This window comes from Chenopodium album, chromosome 15, assembly GCF_948465745.1.
Source record: "Chenopodium album chromosome 15, dcCheAlbu1.1, whole genome shotgun sequence".
In the NCBI taxonomy this organism is placed as follows: Eukaryota; Viridiplantae; Streptophyta; class Magnoliopsida; order Caryophyllales; family Amaranthaceae; genus Chenopodium; species Chenopodium album.
In genome coordinates this window covers 51,884,551-51,900,481 of record NC_137848.1, presented here as the reverse complement: position 1 = coordinate 51,900,481, position 15,931 = coordinate 51,884,551, and the positions used below count along the sequence as shown (strand labels likewise).

The 15,931-nt window shown below is 37.0% G+C and overlaps 1 protein-coding gene and 1 long non-coding RNA gene across 2 annotated transcripts; one reads left to right on the top strand and one right to left on the bottom strand.

The window, feature by feature from the left end:
• Window positions 1–9,024: 9,024 nt before the first annotated feature.
• On the bottom strand, window positions 9,025–12,033 carry LOC145581411 (uncharacterized). The gene is made up of 5 exons (XM_081638420.1): window positions 11,962–12,033; window positions 10,834–11,571; window positions 9,744–10,650; window positions 9,377–9,661; window positions 9,025–9,281 (listed from the first exon to the last, which is right to left on the bottom strand). Exons 1-5 carry the CDS (start codon window positions 12,031–12,033, stop codon window positions 9,025–9,027), a joined length of 2,259 nt encoding a protein of 752 aa, XP_081494546.1.
• Window positions 12,034–12,353: 320 nt separating this feature from the next.
• Window positions 12,354–14,890, top strand: LOC145582552 (uncharacterized). The gene is made up of 3 exons (XR_014099901.1): window positions 12,354–12,492; window positions 12,660–12,721; window positions 13,479–14,890. It is a non-coding gene; the product is annotated as an uncharacterized LOC145582552 (long non-coding RNA).
• The last annotated feature ends 1,041 nt before the right edge of the window (window positions 14,891–15,931 follow it).

Genomic DNA, 15,931 nt, shown 5'->3' with positions numbered 1-15,931 from the left:
TTCATATAGCACCAAACCAAGGATCTCATGCATAACACATAAAGAAGTAAGAATTATACCTTTGAAGCGTGATTCCACGATGATCGAGCAAGAACAATAGGGAGATAAAGAACCTCAAATGCGATTCCTCTACTTGGTCCACGGGCACAGATTAAGACCTCCACTAATGCTAGTTAGTCGCGAAAGAACACTTCTATCGACCTTCTACGGAGATGGACGAACGATCAACTAGGCAAGAACCACCGCGCAACACCACGTGACCACTAGAGGTGGTCGGCCGTGGGTGAGAGGGGAGGAGAGGCGTGCGTGTGAGAGAGGGAGGATGAGGGCTTTTGGATGGTGGTTGCTTGATTCACAATTCACTGTATTGTCAATTGTGACTTTTTTTTCAACCCTAGGCAAGGCTATTATTTATAGATCATATCTCTAAATAATAGCCCAAGTCCAAATCCAAGCCCACTTCCTAATCCCACTCAAACTATACTTAGCCCACTCATGCTTATGACTAATTGATTCTCATGAGGCCCATTAATGGGCCTCTAACTTGCTTAACCCAATACCCTTGTGTGTGACCAATATAGGATCCATTCTAAAGGGCTTTGGGCTTTTTGACTAGCCCAAATATCATCTCTCATAGTCTAGCAACAGAGGATGACGCCCCAATAGTATGAACTTATTATCTCCATAACAGTGATCCTTGATATATCTAGTAATTGCACTTATCGAAGACACAATTCCTTCAATCTCCCACTTGTCTGAGACAAGTGCGCAATATTCAAATTCCTTAAGTCATTTTGTGTCGATTTGATAATATGATTGCATCTTATGTAATCTATATTAATCTACAAATCATTTCTTGAAATCCGAGTTAGAATTACAAAACAAATGGTTACTATATAACACATTTGAGCACGGCCATGCATTTTCTGAATTCTCCCTCTTCAAGAGGCCAAAACATGACACATTCCTAATTTAATAGGAAGACTCTATCCAATCTTGTGGCAACCAAAGCTCCCACTCAACTTCTGAAATAACCAGGAAACACCCTTTATAATCTCCAGTTACGGGAAGACGTTTGAATGTACCACAGTTATATCATCCATTGAATGAAACCAATGTTCCACTCATGTCAAAGGAATCCACTAATATATCCGGAAGTTCTATACTTGAACTTCAAAGTTGGTCTATAGTTCGATCCTGCATCATTCATGCATATCCATGTGATTGACCGAGCATTATCACTTTGCTCCTATAGCCCATGAAACCGAGCTATCCAATCAATCTTACATGCTAGTCCATTCATTTAAATCATTTATGTCCACTTTAATGATTTCGAACTAGGAACTTAAATAATATGTGGATTTTGTTCACCTGTGGGGTTTCATACACCAGGTCTCTAAAATAGATAACCTGATGAGCCCATCAATCCATAATTATTTTGGACATTTTATTTAATATTGAAACCACAATTAAATAAGAGAAAAGATAATTTCTGATTAAACATAATTCTGCAAATGAATGTATTACATATGTAACTTATTTTCTCAAAACAAATAACAACTTCTAATTACACCATTTGCTTCAATCCAGTTGCACTAGTATGCTTCTCATGCTTAGGCATTGGAAGGGGTTTAGTAAGCGGATCAGCGATGTTCTCATCCGTGTGAATTTTGCTCATCTTGACATCTCCTCTGTCAACGATCTCTCGAATGAGGTGAAACTTCCTCTCTACATGTTTGGATTTGAAGTGTGACCTAGCTTCCTTGGATTGAGCAATAGCTCCATTATTGTCACAATATATCTCGATACCCTTTTGAGAACTTGGTACAATATCCAGCTCAGTCAGGAACTTCTTTATCCAAACAGCTTCCTTAGCTGCTTCAACAGCAGCCAAATACTCTGATTCTGTCGTAGAGTCTGCGACAGTGCTTTGCTTTGAACTCTTCCAGCTCACTGCTCCTCCATTCAGACAGAAAATGTATCCAGATTGAGATCTGAAGTCATCCCTGTCTGTTTGGAAACTCGCATCCGTATAACCTTTGACAACCAACTCATCTTCGCCACCATACACTAGAAACATTCCTTTCGTCCTTCTCAAGTACTTAAGGATGTTCTTGGCAGCTGTCCAGTGTGCTTCACCTGGATTTGCCTGAAACCTACTGCACATGCTTAGAGCATATGCAACATCCGGCCTTGTACAAATCATGGCATACATTATCGATCCTATTGCAGAAGCATAAGGAATGATAGCCATACGTCTCATCTCATCTGGCATAACCGGGCATTGAGATTTACTGAGCGTAATGCCATGGGACATGGGGAGAAAACCTCTCTTGGAGTTTGTCATCTCGAACCTGTCAAGAACCTTATCAATATAAGTCTCTTGACTTAGTCCAATCATCCTTCGAGACCTGTCTCTATGGATTTTGATTCCCAAAATGTACTCAGCTTCACCTAAGTCTTTCATGGAAAAACAACTCTTCAACCATTCCTTGACTGATTCAAGCATTGGTATGTCATTTCCCATGAGAAGTATGTCATCCACATACAAGACTAAGAAAACTACGCTGCTCCCACTAAACTTCTTGTATACACAAGGTTCCTCTTCACTTTTGACAAAATCAAACCTTTTGATTGCTTCATCAAAACGAAGATTCCAACTCCTGGATGCCTGCTTTAATCCATAAATGGATTTCTCAAGCTTGCATACCTTTCTAGGATTTTCTGGATCTTCAAAACCCTCAGGTTGTGTCATATACACTTCCTCCTTCAAGAACCCATTCAAGAATGCGGTTTTGACATCCATCTGCCATATTTCGTAATCGAAAAATGCGGCGATCGCTAGAAGAATCCGAATGGACTTAAGCATTGCTACTGGGGAAAAAGTTTCATCATAGTCAATACCATGAATCTGTCTGAACCCTTTTGCAACTAGTCTTGCTTTATGGATGTAAGCATTTCCATCCTTGTCTGTTTTAATCTTGTAGACCCATTTGCAACCAATGGGTTTTACCCCATTAGGCAAGTCAACTAGGGTCCACACTTTATTTTCAGACATTGACTCCATTTCGGATTTCATGGCCTCAAGCCATTTATCTGAGTTGGGGCTCACCAAAGCTTGCTTGTAGGTTGTGGGTTCCTCATTCTCCAATAAGAAGATTTCAGAATCCTCAGTTAACAGAACTTCGACAAACTGTTTGTTTCTGATTCTGGCAGACCTACGTGGGGTAGGAGCAACAGTAGAAATTTTCTCTCCAACTCCTTGAAGATTTTCGCATGAATTAGATTCAAGTGGGACGATAGGAGTCTCGCTGGTGGAATTAGCTTGCTCCGACGCATGATTAATCGTTTCATGCGCCCTCGCCTCTGATGTGGTGTTATCCACATCCATTTGTTGCTCGTCTCGAATTTCTTCGAGAACCACTTTACTTTCACTTGGCTTTCTAGATAGAAATTCCTTTTCTAGAAAGACACCATCGCGAGCAACAAACACTTTGTCATCTTCACGATTGTAGAAGTAATACCCTTTTGTTTCTTTGGGGTAGCCCACAAAGAAACACTTGTCTGATTTAGGGTGTAGTTTATCGCCTTGTAAACGTTTTACATAGGCTTCACATCCCCAAATCTTGAGAAAAGACAACTTTGGAGCTCTTCCATTCCACATCTCATATGGAGTCTTTTCTGCAGCTTTGGATGGGATTCTGTTTAGTATTCTTGCAGCTGCTCCTAATGCATATCCCCATAATGATATGTGAAGATCAGTAAAGCTCATCATGGACCTAACCATATCAAGTAGAGTCCTATTTCTCCTTTCTGACACTCCATTTAATTGAGGTGTCCCTGGAGGGGTTAATTGTGAAATTATTCCACAATTAATCAGATGTTCATCAAATTCTTGGGTTAAATATTCGCCACCACGATCAGATCGTAGTGCCTTAATTGTCTTCCCAAGCTGGTTTTGTACTTCATTCTGGAATTCTTTGAACTTTTCAAAGGCTTCCGACTTGAGCTTCATTAAGTAAATGTAACCATATCTACTTAAATCATCAGTGAAAGTAATGAAGTAATTATATCCACCCCTGGCTTTTGAACTCATTGGTCCACACACATCTGTATGTATGAGTCCCAAAAGGTCGCTAGCTCTTTCACCTATACCCGTAAAGGGTGACTTAGTCATTTTCCCAAGCAAGCATGACTCACAGTTTTCAAATGATTCGTAATCAAAAGAAGAAAGGAGTCCATCCTTGTGTAATTTCTGGACGCGCTTTTGGTTAATATGTCCAAGCCTACAATGCCATAGGTAAGTTGGGTTTGAACCATCTGTTTTCTGCTTTTTATGATCTATGTTGTAGACATGAGTTGTATATTCTAAAACATACAAACCATTAATTAACTTAGCATTAGCATATAACATGTTTTCTTTCGAAATAAAACAACGTTTGTCTCTTATTTCAAATGAAAAGCCTTCAGTATCTAAAACTGGAACTGAAATAATGTTTTTAGTAATGCTGGGAACGAAATAACAGTTATTAAGTACTAAAATTAATCCAGAAGGTAGTCTCAAATGATAACTCCCAATAGCAAGTGCAGCAACTTTTGCTCCATTTCCTACTCGAAGTGTCACTTCCCCTGGATCTAGCCTCCTACTTTCTTTCAAGCCCTGCACGTCATTAACTATATGAGCACCACAACCGGTATCGAATACCCAAGTGGAAGATGAAGTAAGATTAATTTCTACAACAAAAACATCAAGTAACTCCTTACCTTCTGTTTTCACTGGTGCATAATGGGGACACCCTGGTGTATGGACTTGCCATCCACCACAATAGAAGCACTGGCAATCTCTCCTTATCAGGTACTCCTCAGCATGGTTAAGTAAGATGTTGATCAAATTTGCAGATGATCCCTCATCATTATGAGAAAGTCTTACAATGTCAAAACCAGCATAGAGTGAGAACAAAATAATGTCACGTGCAGAATCATCATCGATCGGTTTCCCGAGGACATCCATTTGGTTGATCATATCAACCAATTCATTGACATGGTTCCTCACTGACTGACCAGGTAAGAGTTTCTTTGCCATTATCTTACCATGAATCCGGTAAGTCTCATACCTTAAACTGTCAGCCCAGGAATAGTAAATCTGAGGGATCGAGCTAACAATCTCTCTTACGTTTGGATCGTTGACACCTCCGCTACCCAATGCCCCCATGCCACCCCTACAGATAGCACGAAGACATTGATATAAGTTGGTCACCTCATACCGTCTGAATCTATTGTACCAACAGTTTGGAATAGATTCCAGTATTAGGTTCTTGACCTTTATTGCACCCAAAACTAATTTTGCATGCATTTCAGGGTCCTGACCAGGAGCACACTTGTTCTCAACGGGTACATATAGGCGAGCATCAAGCTTGAAGCTTGTGAGAACATTTCTCAATTCGCCCTCCCATTGCCTGTAGTTTCTGAGATTAAGCCTTAAATTGCGTTTCATTGGTAAATCTGTGTTGTCATATAAGTTATTCATCTACAAACAAAAACAAAACGAGGCAAAATTCAATAATTATGTTTAATAAATTTAAAGTATCATAAGTAATTTTTGAATTTATTGGTAACTTTAAAGCATTCATTCAATATTTAAATGATCCCTATTGAATAAAATGATTCCAAGATCCTTTATTTGTGCAATAATTAACCGGACTGAGGCCCTGCCATCAACCATTACATTTTCAAGGTGAGTAAACTCTTTACTGATTACAACTCTTGTAATTCTTGGTTGAATAATTAACCATCACATGTTTAATTATTACTCTTAGCTTCAAGGTTCTAAACTGATCTTTAGGTAACCTTGTTGAATATAACCAATTAAAAGTGTAGAACGTGATCTACCCCCACTTCCCCAAGATATATTATGACGCTCTGCTGAGGCCGACCCATCACAAACGATCAAGGTTTTCATCGGGTTTTTAATTGGAAAAGCTGCATCAATATTTCTGGGATCTAGATTTATTATGTTGTGATTGTATAGTGAACTCTAGCGCATCATCAAGCAACATAAATAAACCTAAACATGCATAATCTACTAATGCAATAAAACATGACATAGTATGGCCCCTTAATCCTAAGAAAACTAATAAAGTAAAATGCTCCCACTTGGATCTTCATGGATCTCATCCATCTTGCTCCATTGGGCCTTCACTTCATTGGCTTTTGGATCAATTGCAACCTGTAATTTTATTCTATTCTATCTACTACTTAAATAAAATAAAATAAATTACAAAAATACTCAACGGTAGGCAGACCGTATTTAGATTACAAAAATACATCACGATGCGCAGATCGTATTTTAGAATATATGGGCCATACTAGTCTATATATAGCAATAAACAATATCATATATTATAAAATGCCATATAATAAATCACTCATCATGCTTTCCTAAACTACAACATCTGATGATCATAATGAAGGAAACATGGCTATAAATATCTCATATTTTAATTAATTACTGTAATTAGATAATATCATATATTAATCATAACCAATTATAAAATATCATATATTTTAATTTAGGTATGAGATAGAATCAAATCTTATTTGAAATTATGGAATATAAATCATATTTATTTTCCATGATTATCCTAAATAATTTAGGAATTCTATCCTAATTACTTGCCAATCACATATTTTAAATCAATTATTATCCATAAATAATTATGAGATAATCACATTATTTAATCAATTATTATCCTTATAGAATCTTTTGCTCCATAATTATCCAAACTTAACAAAATAACAACTTTAAATTTGTTAATTATCTTTTCAAAATTTAAACTTATCCTTTTATTTTTTTTTTGAAATCTGATTTTATCCAAAATAAAATAAAAAAACAATTTTTTTTTTTTTTTATAAAAGGCCGCGTCAGCCACCGTGGTGTGGCCAGCCGAAGCCGGCCACGGTGGCCGCACACCTTACGGTGTGCGCTGCCCCTGCAGTGACGCAGGAACAGCAGCAGCAGCACACGCAAGGGGTGGTGCACTGCTGCGCTGCTCCTTGCTGCCTGACCCAGCCCCGCCCCCTCCCTCCTGGACCACCAGCAGCGGCACCACCGTGGCAGCGCCACCCAGCCGCGGTGCTGCTGCTGTTCTTTCCCTTTTTTTTTTTAAATTTTTTTTTTTTTTGTGTTTTAATTAATTAAAACAAAACAAATTTTGTAAAAATCAATTAAACTTTATGTGGTCCTATTAATCCCAAAATTAAATCACATTCAATTTTGAAATTAGGGTTCTTGATGAAATTAATCCCCAATTTAATTTAACATTTAAATTAAATAATTTGATCATGAAAAATTCATAATTTTAACATGTAATCAAATAGATTAAATTCCTTAAACATATTACCATCGAAATAAATCAAAAATTAAACACAAAATTTCACAAATTAGGGTTTAAAATTCGAAATTTTCGAAATTAGGGTTTTAGGGGTTCGAATTTTTTGATTATTTTGGGGCAAAATTCGGATCAATTGATGGCTAATATGGAGCAAATTAAACACCTTTAATGATTCTATATTGTTAAATCACATTTAAAATAACAATTGACTCATAATTAAATTATTCTCCCTCCTAATTGAATTAAAATTGTGGATTATCAAAGAATTATTACTCAATATATGTAAATGCAAGAGGCTAACTGATACCACTGTAGGAGATTATAGGTACTAAATGCGGAATTAACATGAATCATATTCATATAGCACCAAACCAAGGATCTCATGCATAACACATAAAGAAGTAAGAATTATACCTTTGAAGCGTGATTCCACGATGATCGAGTAAGAACAATAGGGAGATAAAGAACCTCAAATGCGATTCCTCTACTTGGTCCACGGGCACAGATTAAGATCTCCACTAATGCTAGTTAGTCGCGAAAGAACACTTCTATCGACCTTCTACGGAGATGGACGAACGATCAACTAGGCAAGAACCACCGCGCAACACCACGTGACCACTAGAGGTGGCCGGCCGTGGGTGAGAGGGGAGGAGAGGCGTGCGTGTGAGAGAGGGAGGATGAGGGCTTTTGGATGGTGGTTGCTTGATTCACAATTCACTGTATTGTCAATTGTGACTTTTTTTTCAACCCTAGGCAAGGCTATTATTTATAGATCATATCTCTAAATAATAGCCCAAGTCCAAATCCAAGCCCACTTCCTAATCCCACTCAAACTATACTTAGCCCACTCATGCTTATGACTAATTGATTCTCATGAGGCCCATTAATGGGCCTCTAACTTGCTTAACCCAATACCCTTGTGTGTGACCAATATAGGATCCATTCTAAAGGGCTTTGGGCTTTTTGACTAGCCCAAATATCATCTCTCATAGTCTAGCAACAGAGGATGACGCCCCAATAGTATGAACTTATTATCTCCATAACAGTGATCCTTGATATATCTAGTAATTGCACTTATCGAAGACACAATTCCTTCAAGTTAGTCATCCTATCGTCACTCCTAATGTTGAGGATGATCACGGTCTTCCTGAGAGGACCAACGTTGATTATGTACGTTTTTTGTTAGTTGTTTTTTATTTATTTTTTTTCCTATAATTACTATTAATACAATTATAATTATTTGTGCAGTGGGTAGGACGATTCATGGTTACAACACAGCGATCACTTAGTGAGTACTCTACGCTATCGAGAGACACCAGAGCAATGTTGGAGCAAGTGATTGATGATTGGAATGCAATAAATGGACTTGGAGATTAGTTGTCATATGTATTTTAGCTTTGACTTTGTTGTTTTATCTATGTTTTGGATGTTGTTAGTGGACATTTAAGTTTTAGACATTTGTTGGAAATTATCAAGTTGACATTTATGTATGAGTTTTTTATTTTCTAATTATGTAGTACTTGTTTAATATATTTTGAAAAGAATTGCTTAAAATAAATTAAAAAAATAACCATGTTTATTAATAAAGTTATAAGAAAGTTTAATCAAAATCCACGAAAATACTCAACAGTACTTAAGAGTTGATTAATGTCTGCCACAGTTGAAGCCTTCTCTCGTACCTTGTCTCCCACCCATCTACACTTGCCTGACGAGCGTTAAACCACATTGGTGAAATTGGAGGTAGTGGGTGGTCACGATCCATATGCAACCGAATGAAATGCGATCCACCAACAGTTCCAATCACAAACTCACCAGAAGGCCTATCTAAGCGTCCACGATTGTTCAACGATAAAATAGTAGTAGATGGATAGTAGCATGACGGTCTATTTCCTACTCCATAACAAATCACCACCACATTCCATATTGTGGCATAGCAAATAAATCCTGTTATGCTACCATCCAGTGCTCCTCTCCACACGCATCACCATCCCATCTGATCAGGTCTACCTCCCTTTGCAGTCCTGAACCAACCCCTTGGCCCCATATGTCGTAGTAAATCATGCTATATAGCCAAGGGTGAGAACCAACCTCATTTGCCATTTGATGTCGAACCAATCGCCACTCCTCCTGATTTCCGTACAATAAATATGCTACGCAACAAAATCCGCAGTTCCCATCTCCAATAACGTCCTTAACACCTACGACATAAGGCCAAATGATGTTGGGAATAGCGTAGCTGTATCTGCATTGTCGCATGTCGAACCCGGTACCTACAAAATCAAAAACATAATATGACATATAGTTAAATTAAAATATATGATGTATAAAAATATTATTTAAATCGATAATCACCTGTATCAAATGGGGGTGGCCTACTTTTAGATCGATTCTCTCGCCCACTACGTTGAACATGCTCGAAAAACGAAGGATCCCGCCTATTACGATTCTCGGGTGGTCGTCCCCTTACACGGGGGTTGACTCTAGGCTCCTGAAGGTCATCGTAGTTAGGATCCATCTCACCCTCAATAACTCGTGACACGTGCCTAAGCATCACAGGGTCGCTGGCAATAACCTGATCAACAAGGTTGCGGAAATGAGCTCGATCCTCATCATTTTCATCAACTATATTAGGAATGTCGACACCATCTCCAATGACAAAGGTCCTCCAATATGGATGAATGTCCTTCGAATACAACCCCTTCCCTGCAGCAATCGAGTCGTATATTTGGCACGCACAAGGTAAGCCGTGGGTAGTACGTAGAGCACACCCACAACGTCGATGGATATTCGTACTCAACCCTCGCATCCTATTCGTCTCACCGAGAAGAATAGATAGACAATAGTGGGATACCTTTCCATTCAACTGATGCAAAGGCTTATGCTTGTACTTCTGACCATGACTTGTTCTACATACCTCTAATCCATTACGAATGGTTATGATCTTGTTCTCAATCGAGCAGTGCACCTGAGCCCAAACCGTGTCTAAAGAACCTGTTGAACTGTCAATCCAACACTTCAATGCTGAATGCTGGCTCTCAACCCTGCAGTTGTTAACATTGCCGAAGTGTAGTACCTGGTTTGTCCAAAACAATACAAACTTCTCCTTGTGTACGAGCCAAGTGTCCACAACATATTCAATCACTTTCGGCCATCGACTCCACTTGGTTTTCAACACTGCAAGTTCTCTGTTATATGCCTCTTCAGATGTAGCATTAATCACAAGCCTCCACCTCCCATTTTTGAACTTGGCACCAATCTCCTTTTTTTTTCAAACATGGAAGTAACCTTCGCCTCAACATCTTTGTTAATATGCCACACACACAACATGTGTCTTGTCTTTGGAAACACGCTCTTCAACGCTGCACAAAGGCCAAGCTCCCTATCTGTCAGTAGTGCCGACGGCTCTCTATGATGACCGAAAGTTCTGATTAGTCGGTGTAACCCCAACAATCTCAAAGAATGGCATGCCGTATCGGTTCTTCTTGTAAGTGGAATCCATACCTATCACGTACGGGTATGTGCGTAGCAAATTTGTCATGATCGGGTGTGCCATGAAAGCATGTTGCAACACATTGTTGGAATCAGTAAAAACCCAAGTGAGGTAATTGCTCTGTCTGGCCAAATGAAGCACCTGGTGAACTACTTCTCTTCCCTCGAATTGATCCATTCTTATTTTACTTCTGCAGTTGTAGACATGCCTGATGTTTGGACGGTCTCCGGGAAACTTTTCTACAAGAGTTCTCATGATATGTCGAGGTGGCACCTGTGCCTGAGTCATGTCACGCACTACCTGCTTAGCAACAATACTAAGACCGCTAATTTGTCGATGTCCCTCAGGATAAACAACCAAAGAATGATTGTGAGTGTCGTTCAAGCAACTAAGTTTCCAACCATTTACTACTCTGACATACTCAGCCTTGAGTTTGAAAGGACAACTGTTTGCCTTGCTTTTGGTGTCTTTGCGTATCGCATTCATCATGTCTCTTATCATGCCCTTTTTTCCACGATCACAACTCACATATCGATACGGTCGACCACTTTGATCGGTCTTGTAAGAAGCCTTCACTAACATAAATCCGAGCGGTCGACAAACATTTTGTGCCCATAGAACAGCATCCTCAAAACTCGAAAACACTTCGTCTGTCAAAAAATGTCCGCTATAGTCCACACCATCACCATCCTCGGACTCAGAATCATATATAAATATTAATAAAAGTTAAGAACCAACAAACACGACTAATAATAATAATAACAATTCTAACAACACACTAATTATAAAATACTTAATATATTCAATAATATAAATAATGATTTAAACCCAATAATCCTTCTAATAACAATATTATAATATAAATTTAATAACAATAATAATTTCGACCATGTAAAATCCAATAACAATCAACGTATACGTGAAATCAAAAAAAAAAATCGAAACCCAGAAAACGCCTAGTTTTTTCGAATAACCTAGGCTGAAACGCCTAGTTTTTTCTAGTTTCAGCGTAGGTTATTCGAAAATTCTAGTCGTTTCCTAGGTTTTGAATTTTTTTTAAAAAAAAATATCGCGACGTACTGATTCCGTACGGTTTGACGAGCCTTCGACGACCGTCAAAGATTGTGTTTCTGGTATTTCATCGTTGTCCATAAGATCTAACGAATTTGATTTTGCAAAATTTAAAAAATTTTGTTTGATTTTGAAAATCACGGTGGTTAGGGTGGTTGACCGATGAGCGTTGGTGGTCGTGACCACTACAGAGAACGGTAAAAAGTTTTGTGTACGGTAAAAGTGTAAAATTAAGGTAAAATTAATTATTTTTATAATCGTTATTATAAGGATAAATACGTAATTTTACTATATTTTGCGAGCGTTTCGAGGGCGACGTTTTTTTTTATGTAAAAAAGACAACTTATTTATTTTTATTTTTTTTAATGTAAAAAAGACAACTTATTTCATTTTGACACAATTGAGCATTCTCTCTTTCCCTCTTCAAATTCTCTTTCTCTCTCCTCAAATTCACTTAATCTCCAATCAGTGATTGCAGTTGTTGTGGCAATTTTAAGTGGAGTTGCGTTTTTAATTTCATTTAAGCTCCAAATTTTGCAGGTACTTTCGAATTTCCCAGTGCATGTAATTTTATTGATCGTTTTCAATTTGCGCTAGTTTAATTCGTTTGTTTTTCAAAAATTAGCTGTTTGTGGGTATATATATGTTAATTATATAGTCGATTTTTCATTCCGTTATTCGACACTTAGAAGATTCTATTAATTCAGATTGGAGCAGCAATTTGCAGTGGAGTTGCGATTTGAATTTAATTGAAGCCCAAAATTTCCTGGTACTTTCGAATTCTAGGATTCAAGTAATTTTATTGATTGTTTTCAAATTCGCCCCAATCTGATTTGGTTATTTTCTAAAAATTTGCATTTTGTGGGTAAAATTGTTAATTATATGGTCGTATTTAGTGGGTATGAAGTAGTTAATTGAAGCCCAAAAAATATTTTCATGAATCATGGAATGATGTCGTATATTTGGGATTTTTCTCTATGATATGAAATTTGTTATCACTTAATATAAAGTAATCGACTTATGTCTTATTATTGCATCGATTTGATGTTTGTAATTGCTGAGAAACCGTTGAAAATTTTGCATCCAATTGTTTTTTTTTTTTTTTTTTTTTTTTTTTTTTTTTTTTTGACAAGAAAATTGAATATTTGTTGTTTGCTATTGGAAAATTTTCTGTTTTTTAAGGTAATTTAATGTTTAACTTGTATTAATTCATCTTTTATTATGTGATGATGAACTCAATTGATTATGAGGAAATTTGTTCATCTATCGGGTTTTGATGCAGAAGAATATCTATGTATAATCAATCAATCAATCAAAGCCTTAATCAATCAATCTATGTATAATGAGGTTTTAAAAACCCATTTTAATTTTAATTTTAATTAGATTTTGAGAAAGGTACAATTTCAAATTTTGGAATAATCAAATTTGGTTCATGGTAGCCGACCCTACTTTTGGGATTAAGGCTTTGATTGATTGATTACAATTTCAAATTTTGGCTGAAAAGCACCTGATTTTTCTACTTGTAGCCAAATGGAGCCTTGAGAAACAAACTACATCCTCCCTGATGATTTGTTAGGGGGAATCTTTTCGAGGCTGGCAATGAGAGACTTGTTACGATTAAGATGCGTGTGTAGGTCATGGTGTGCCCTCATTGACGATTCTAGCTTCATTTTGACACACTACCATGCTCAATATGCCATGCACATATCAGATGGCGATGTGCCACTCCTCCTTTGGTTTCATTGTCATCACATCCAAACCAATGCTATCTGTTTTCTAAACTGCAAGGGGATGATGTTATTTTGAATTTGATATCAGACGCAGAGCGTGATATAAAATCCGTTCTCACCGTTGATCCAGATAGAAAATTGTGCACTTATTTTAGAGGCAGTGCAAATGGTATCATTTGCCTTGAAATTAAGTGGTTAAAAGAAGAATGGAGGAACTATGAATGCTATTGGGGCTTGTGGAATCCGGCCACCAGAGATTTTAAGATTGTTGCCTTTCCAAAACCTCCATATCAACGTTTCATTGTTGGCTTTATGTTTGATGCGTTGTCTAACGATTTCAAGATTATGGCATTAACAAGTATCGAATCTGACCACCCTTACATAAATTTGGCTTATGATATTAACTCTCTAAGCACCAACTCATGGAAGAGGCTTAGTGATCAGCCATTACTTTTGGGTGCTCTTGGCCTTGGCTTTGTTAATGCCTCGACTTCGACCATGGACACATTTGTAAATGGTGTTTATTATTGGACTGCCACCTTGTCTACCGACATTGAATCCGGGGATAGGATCCTATCTTTTAATTTAAGTACCGAGACATTTCAGATTTCTAATCCACCAAAAGGGGTTGTTCATCCCCTAGACCCTGGCGTTGGTGGGTTCATGTGGGAGATTGGGCTGTACGAAGAATTCCTTGCACTATTTGTTTCCCGGAAACCCGAGCTAGTGGCTAGCATTGACATCTGGGTAGTCACTGAATTTGACAACTTGGGAGCTCCAATAGCATGGCAGTGCTTGGTTGCAATTGCACCTATTCATAATGTACGTTATGCTCCTTCTGTCAGGACACCACGGCTGGATGGTGATCTTTTGCTCTGTCTCGATGATAATGAGCTGTGGCTTTATAATCCCACAACAAGCAAGTTCCGGAATTTGAGTGTAACAATTAATAACTGTTTTAGATATGTAGAGAGTCTATTCCCTCTATCAAGGAGAGTTGTCCGTAGTTGATAATGCATCATCTCATGTTCTGGACTTACATGGATTTGCTTCAAATTGTGGTTTGGATGGTCTCATATTATAAATATTCCCTATTGTATTAATTATCAAACATCCTACTTAGTTTTCAGAGAGCTGCTAAATCTTTTGCCTAATTTCTTAATTTGTTAAAAGTATGTATGTGGCAATATCAATTAAATAGACATCCTATTTGCTTTATAAGTGTGAAGTATCAGTTTAAGACAAAGTAATTTTTTTATAAGTTTGAAGAAGAAAGTGTTTCTATGTTTTCGTACTTTAATTTATTAATAATCTTATAGTGTTGTATTATTCTAAATCATGTGGAATAGGATTGGTCTGAGCAACTAATGCATGGAAATCTCTTTTGGGCTGATTTCAGAGTCGAGTGTAGTTGAGTTGAGTGATTCTTTGTTATAGTCCCACGATGTTTATATTAATTTAAAAAATAAAAATAAAAAGACATTTTTTAGAAGCTTTATTCAGCAATCTAATTACTACGAATAATATTTATAACATATTCATACGAAAACATGTACAATTACCATACGTCGTTTCTCTTTCCTCCATTTCATATTCGTTTTCCTGCATTTCATCTTCATTTGCCTTTTATAACACCAAATTCATCTAAATTTGTTGTAAAAAAAAAATTAAAAAAAAATTCATCTAAATTACCACAAAGGTTTCAAATTTCTAAGTTTTTCTTAGGGTGCTTGGGGAATTCTTTAAGAAGAGAAAAAAAAATGAAAATGATAATCATATTTTAAAAGGCAAAATTGGCAAAAAAAAAGACAAAATATTACTTTTTTTTTTGGGTGTGCTTAATATCACGAACTTTATGTGGAGCAACAAATATCACGAACTTAGGGGGTTGGATGCAGTAAATGACATGAATGATCTTCGCTACTGGAAATTCCACTGGATTCTGGCTACGTTTTAAAAAACAAATAACTCCCCTTTCACATGACTACTATAAGTCTATAATCTTTGTATGTAATTGGGATTTGTGTACGGTTAACGCGATTAATTACTATCTTTGTTAATATCATTATGTGATGTATGTAATCTATTACACATATCAGTATATCATTATTTAACAATAATATTACATGTTATGTAAACTAATGGAACAAACAAATATCTCACTTTATAAACATTGAGTAATTTATTAACCCTTTACCCATAAATCAACCAAATTAATCATATACAGAACCCGGCTTCCTTCTTGTTTG

Excerpts from the sequence above, each read along its gene's own strand:
- LOC145581411 (XM_081638420.1), bottom strand. The coding sequence starts at position 12,033 with ATGGACAACGATGAAATACCAGAAACACAATCTTTGACGGTCGTCGAA. Across the intron at positions 11,572-11,961 it reads CGTCAAACCGTACGGAATCA|GATGGTGATGGTGTGGACTA; the intron begins GTACGTCGCGAT and ends TCTGAGTCCGAG. Across the intron at positions 9,282-9,376 it reads AGACCTGATCAGATGGGATG|GAAATAGACCGTCATGCTAC; the intron begins GTGATGCGTGTG and ends GTTATGGAGTAG.